Below are 5,416 nucleotides of genomic sequence, written 5' to 3'. Positions count from 1 at the left end.
AATGAACCGATTCTACCGAATGCGAGCCCCTATTGCTCACTTGCGATTTTTTTTTTTTGTGCTTAGAAGTTGATTAATCTGACTTAAAAACATCTTCCAATTATGTGAGCAAGGAAACAAAACAAAAAAAAAAAAAAGTTAGAACAAAAACAATAAGAAAAAATAAAAAGGTTATTGAATTAATCCTGCAGTCAAATTGTGGATAAAATAATAAATAAAGTACAAATTTTTTTATATATGTACAAAATAAATTGATTTGTTGCTATCAAATAGTTAATGATGAATTAGGATAATAATTCAACTAAATTAATAAAACAAAATATCTAATTATGCAAAGAAAAAAGACCCACATTTATATAAGATCGAATTGACGAGTCAAACATACATAAAATATACGATGTATATATATAAAGAGGAAGCAATTCAAGTCTCCCCCTCTAGCTTGAGTCATATAAACAAAACCAATGTCTAATACTCGTAAACAAGAATTATCTTTTCTTAACAACGGAAATAAACATGATCAAACAAAAAAGAAAGTCCTCGAGACGAGACGGAAGAAAAAAATGGTAAAATTCTTAAACTCTTTAGAATCAACTCGTGCCCCAATATTCTTAATCATCGTCGTTCGTCTTTAACCTTAGGTAATTTTTGGGGTGCAGCTCCAAACCCAAGGCCTCCGACCTCTTCATAATCCTCAGCCTCTTGCATGATTCAACGAACATGCTGCAATCAACCACAATCAACATATTTTTAGAAAATTTGAGAAGTGAGTTACGCCCAAAATGGAAATGATGACGTGGCTTGATGGAGATTAGGGGTGAGGAGGGCAATTTCGTCATCTTACTCGGCAGTCGACGCCATCATGGCTATGTCGGCAAAGGTAGAAAACAGGGAATGGGGGGTAATGATGCGTAGGAAAAGACCATTATGTCATTTCCTTTTTTCTCAATGACAAACATGTTCCATTCTCCGACAGCCTTTTTTCTTTGTCACAAAAAACAGAGCTGCCTAGTTGACCCCCTCTAAATATTGACCATGGTTAACAATTAGAATAGTTACCGCACTTTTATTTTTTTTGGTTATGGGATGTTCTAACATTCTGGCTCATCCAACAACATGGTGTATGATCACTGGTGGTGTCACGAGGTATTCAGACTAATTCCTCGCTCACGCTGTCGGACCCACAGTTAAAGCAGGAGGTAAATTAAGGTTTTTTGCTCAGTGAAACTGGTATTGAGATAGATGGTATTGTCAGCTTAGCTTTAAAAAATATATGCATTGCACATTTAATTGTTTATGTATTAAATAAAAAAATTATCGATAGATTTTTCACAATAAAATAATAAATGTATATATTTTTTTTTTCTTTCAATTAAAAAGTGAAAGTTAAGGGATAAAATGATCATTTAATACATATAAAGTAAATACCGAGTGTCAATAATATTTTTGTAGTATCACTGAGGTCTCCTAAAATTAAAATGTATAAACCATATAAAAAATGAAAAAATTAGGGTTTAAGATAAAATTATTTTGTCGTAGTACTCTTAGGGTGGAGAGAGAGAGAGAGAGAGGCATACTCCCATGGAACGTCTCCAAGCAGCATCCAGTCTCCATCTTTGTCTTCATAGATGGGAACGTATTCAGAATTGTCTGCATCCTCTAGCACCTCACCTGCATGCCAAACATACCCTTATTATTAATTAATTAATTTATTTATTTATTTATGTTTGTTTGCTCAAATTCCTAAATTGATCTTACACATTCAGACGAGTTGGATGAAATGATGAAATTTAGAGAGAGAGAGAGAGAGAGATTAAATAAATAAATATATACATATATATATATATATATATATAAGCATATATAAAAATGACTGACTTTTAAATAATTAAATGAGGAAAAAAAGTAAGGTATAATAAATTAAGGAACGGATCGAGAAGTTAGCACTCGAGCCAACTTATTTCCAATCTTTGATTCTAAGTTCTAAACAAATTGTTTGTGTTTAAGCATTGAAGTTTTAGAAATTTGACTATTAGAAGGTTCTTTTAATCACATATATACTAATGAGAATATTAATTAGCATGTGGGTAAGAGGGTATGTCAATATATTATAGTTAGATTTTTAGGGTTTTTATATTGAAGATCTCATATTTTAAATTAGGGACAAATCATATGTAGTGAAAGCTGGGAACATTGAGAAAGTTATAAATCCTTTTCATCCTTATAAAAATAAAAATAGGGGGCTCAAAATTTTAATGTAAACCTAAAATCCTCTTATAGTCCCACCCTAGGGATGCACCTTATGTCCACACCTAGGTGGCTCAAATCCTCAAGCTCCCATTTGAAAGGTACCAAGGTGAATTAAAAGTCACCTTTTATATTTTAGTTTTTTGTTCATGTTACTTTTTTTTTTTTTAAATATATGGCCCCCTGATTTCAATGCCTTCTTAAAGAGGTAAATCGGTCGATCTTCGTTAATTAAAAAAAACAAATATTAAAAATATTAATATAAAATTTTTAAATTTTAACTATTAGAATGTCTCTTAAAATAGAGAAAATTAAATTTAGAAATATGGAATTTGCTAGAATTTTGATTTCAAAATTTTTGGACACAACAAAAATTCATACTATTTTGTTTAAGTTCGCACAATTTAAAACCTCGTTCTTGATGCTAATTTTTCCGAACCCTCAAGCAAAAAACAAAAAAGGAACATATCATTTTCTTCCTATTAATTAAAGAGAACACACATACCACTATATATGTGTGTCTGACATATCTTATATTATGCTTAATTACTACTATAACTTAAATGCATAATGCCTTGATTAATTAATAATGAAACATGCAATACCATATATGGATATACATAATTAAAAAGAAAGAAAGAAAAAGAAGAAGGAGAAGAAAGAAAGAAAGAAAGAAAAGAACGTATATTCATAATAAACTCACCGATGCCAAAACAATCAAAGAGGCGGTCGAAAGCATGGAGAAGATCGGAGTAGTCCCGGTGACTCGTCAAATCCATCTTCCGGAGAAACGGCGCTCCATCCATGCTCACCTTAACGTACAGCTTCCCCCCATTATTAATATCCTTCTCTTCGTTAAAGCTGTTCTTCCTCCGGTACGAGCACACCGGCGGCCACCCCACAACCACCTCACTACTCTTCTTATCCTGCGTCGCCGACGACACTTTCCGGCCGTCCTTTCCCCCGCCCTCGATCTCCGAAAACACCCTCTTCTTCTCATTTCTATCCGCTCCGCCGGGGAGACCCAGCCGGAGCTCCGTTATATCCAGCCCGAAACCTTCTTTCTCCATTTTCAATTTTCCTACTCTCTGTTTGTGTGTGTTTTTTTCGAAGGGGAGAGTGAATCTGAATGCGTGAGTGCGATATATAGGTTTTGAGAAATGGAGGATGAAACGGCGTAGTTTCGGAGGGCGAATGAAACGGCATAGTTTCGGAGGAGAAGGGGCCGGGGGCAATGACAGGTCAACCGTGGTTAAGTGGTCGGTGACATGTGAGACAGAAGTGGGGCCGCGTTGCCACCTCAATCACCTGGAAAGCCCGGCATCATAAGTTGGAGGGTGGGACAGATCCGACGGCTGTTGGCGCTTGATGATTTGGTTGGGTTTAATACTGGCCGTCCGATGAGGTGAACGGGAACCGACCATGTGATCCCCATGCTCCAGTGGCTGGATTTAGTTTTACCATGCCACATGCCCATTTGTAGTTAGATGCAGTCAAATTAAAGTCCATTGACACAAAGGGTGAGATTCATTTTTGTGATACTTTGTGAATCTTGTAAAATTAAAAAAGAAAAATAGTATGACTTCTTCCTTGATCCCAAACACTACAAATGCTAGCTGAGGAACAAAATTTAAATTTTTTATTTTAAATAATAAGTAATTAAAAATATTTAAAATTGGGATGATAATTTAAATTCAATAAATTCAGCAATAACTATGTAAACACCGATTACGATTTAAAACTATAAATCACTATTTAAAATACAATGTAATTAAATAGTCTAACATAATTTTTTTTATTGCCAATAGTGTTCATTTATGGAATTGAGGACTTTAGGGTCCAACAATTATTTCGCTTGCAAATGTTGACTTTTTTGGCTTGAAAGACTTGGACATCTTCCCTTTTAATCTATCCTCCCCCTTTGTGCTGGCAAAATTTTGATACATAGTTAATTTAGTATCAGGCAAGCACATATAACTTTCGTATTCGCACAAGGTAAGACCGACTTACCTTTTGGATTTTCCATAATTTAATTTATTCACCCGTTCTTCTTTTGCGTGTATAATATCCTTGTATGAGATTTGAGTAAATTTTAAGAGAACTAATTGAAAGTACTGGGTTTGAACCTCGAGAAAAGTAAAATTGAAGGGACATGCGATGAAAGATGAGTTTAAGCTTTTAATAAACTAAAAAATGTTTATAACTATCGAAGATCATATGGAGCAAATAATTGTGCTACTCCGGAGAAATATGGCTCAACTCTTAGATTTAAAAGCATTCAAGTTTACGAAAATTAAAACTCAAAATGATATTATGTTTTATCATATTTAAGATAATTTGATAACTTTGTGTTTTTCAAATGTAAGATTATTGGGTTTGGCAAAAGAAATGGGGAGGATGATAATAATCTAGCAAGTTTCTTTATCCTTGTTTGGTTATTTTGATTGTGATTTTTATACATCTATTAATTTAAAATTCAAAAATTAGAGTCCAGAATTAGTCCGAACAAAAATTGGCTTCAATAGAGGGAAAATGGGCATTGGCGAATGAATAACTGGTGAATGAATTCCGATGACATTCCCAAACCCATGAACACTTTATGTTTTTCGATGACATTTCCAAACTCATGAACACACGATGACATTGTCAAACCCATGGACATAGCCCATTATGAAGGTGTATCATTTACATTTTCAAAGTCAACTTAATAATTTTGGGACTTAAATTTGAATTTGTGTGAATTTAGAGAAAACTCAATGTGTATAATTCATGCGAATTAAATCTAGCTTTTCTATAGAAGTTAAAAAAATTGGAAAGTGGGGTGACATTTTTATAACTATTTGAAAATTAAGAATGAAAAGAAAACTTTTCGCAAGCAAATAGTGTTAACATTTTTTCATTATTCTTTATTTATTTTATAAAAAAAATATTGAATTGAAAATTTACTTAACTATTTTTATAATTTAGTAAAAAAACAAAATAAAAAATAAAATTAGTTTCTACAATTCAATGGATCCTAATTTTTTTTTTAAAAAAAAACAAAGAACTTTTTATCGGGCATGTTTTGATCAAATTTTGCTTTTAAAAATAAAAAGTTCATAGATAAAATTCACCCTTTGGTCATTAAAAAATTGACAGTTATTTTATTGAAAATTCAAAAAACTATTAC

At 32.6% G+C, this 5,416-nt stretch overlaps 1 protein-coding gene across 1 annotated transcript; it reads right to left on the bottom strand.

Annotated features, from left to right (window-relative positions):
- Positions 1-330: 330 nt before the first annotated feature.
- LOC131157776 (auxin-induced protein IAA6-like) lies at positions 331-3,428 on the bottom strand. The gene is made up of 3 exons (XM_058112164.1): positions 2,951-3,428; positions 1,578-1,671; positions 331-723 (listed from the first exon to the last, which is right to left on the bottom strand). Exons 1-3 carry the CDS (start codon positions 3,315-3,317, stop codon positions 612-614), a joined length of 573 nt encoding a protein of 190 aa, XP_057968147.1. The 5' UTR covers positions 3,318-3,428; the 3' UTR covers positions 331-611.
- Positions 3,429-5,416: the final 1,988 nt, after the last annotated feature.

Source organism: Malania oleifera, chromosome 6 (genome assembly GCF_029873635.1).
Source record: "Malania oleifera isolate guangnan ecotype guangnan chromosome 6, ASM2987363v1, whole genome shotgun sequence".
Classification (NCBI taxonomy): Eukaryota; Viridiplantae; Streptophyta; class Magnoliopsida; order Santalales; family Ximeniaceae; genus Malania; species Malania oleifera.
The sequence above is the reverse complement of the archived record's forward strand: the minus strand, read 5'-3'. Positions and strand labels throughout refer to the sequence as shown.

Coding starts and splice junctions, on each gene's coding strand:
- LOC131157776 (XM_058112164.1), bottom strand. CDS start 3,317: ATGGAGAAAGAAGGTTTCGGGCTGGATATAACGGAGCTCCGGCTGGGT. Junction 1,672..2,950: donor CTTTGATTGTTTTGGCATCG/GTGAGTTTATTA, acceptor TTTGGCATGCAG/GTGAGGTGCTAGAGGATGCA. Junction 724..1,577: donor CTTGGAGACGTTCCATGGGA/GTATGCCTCTCT, acceptor GGTTGATTGCAG/CATGTTCGTTGAATCATGCA.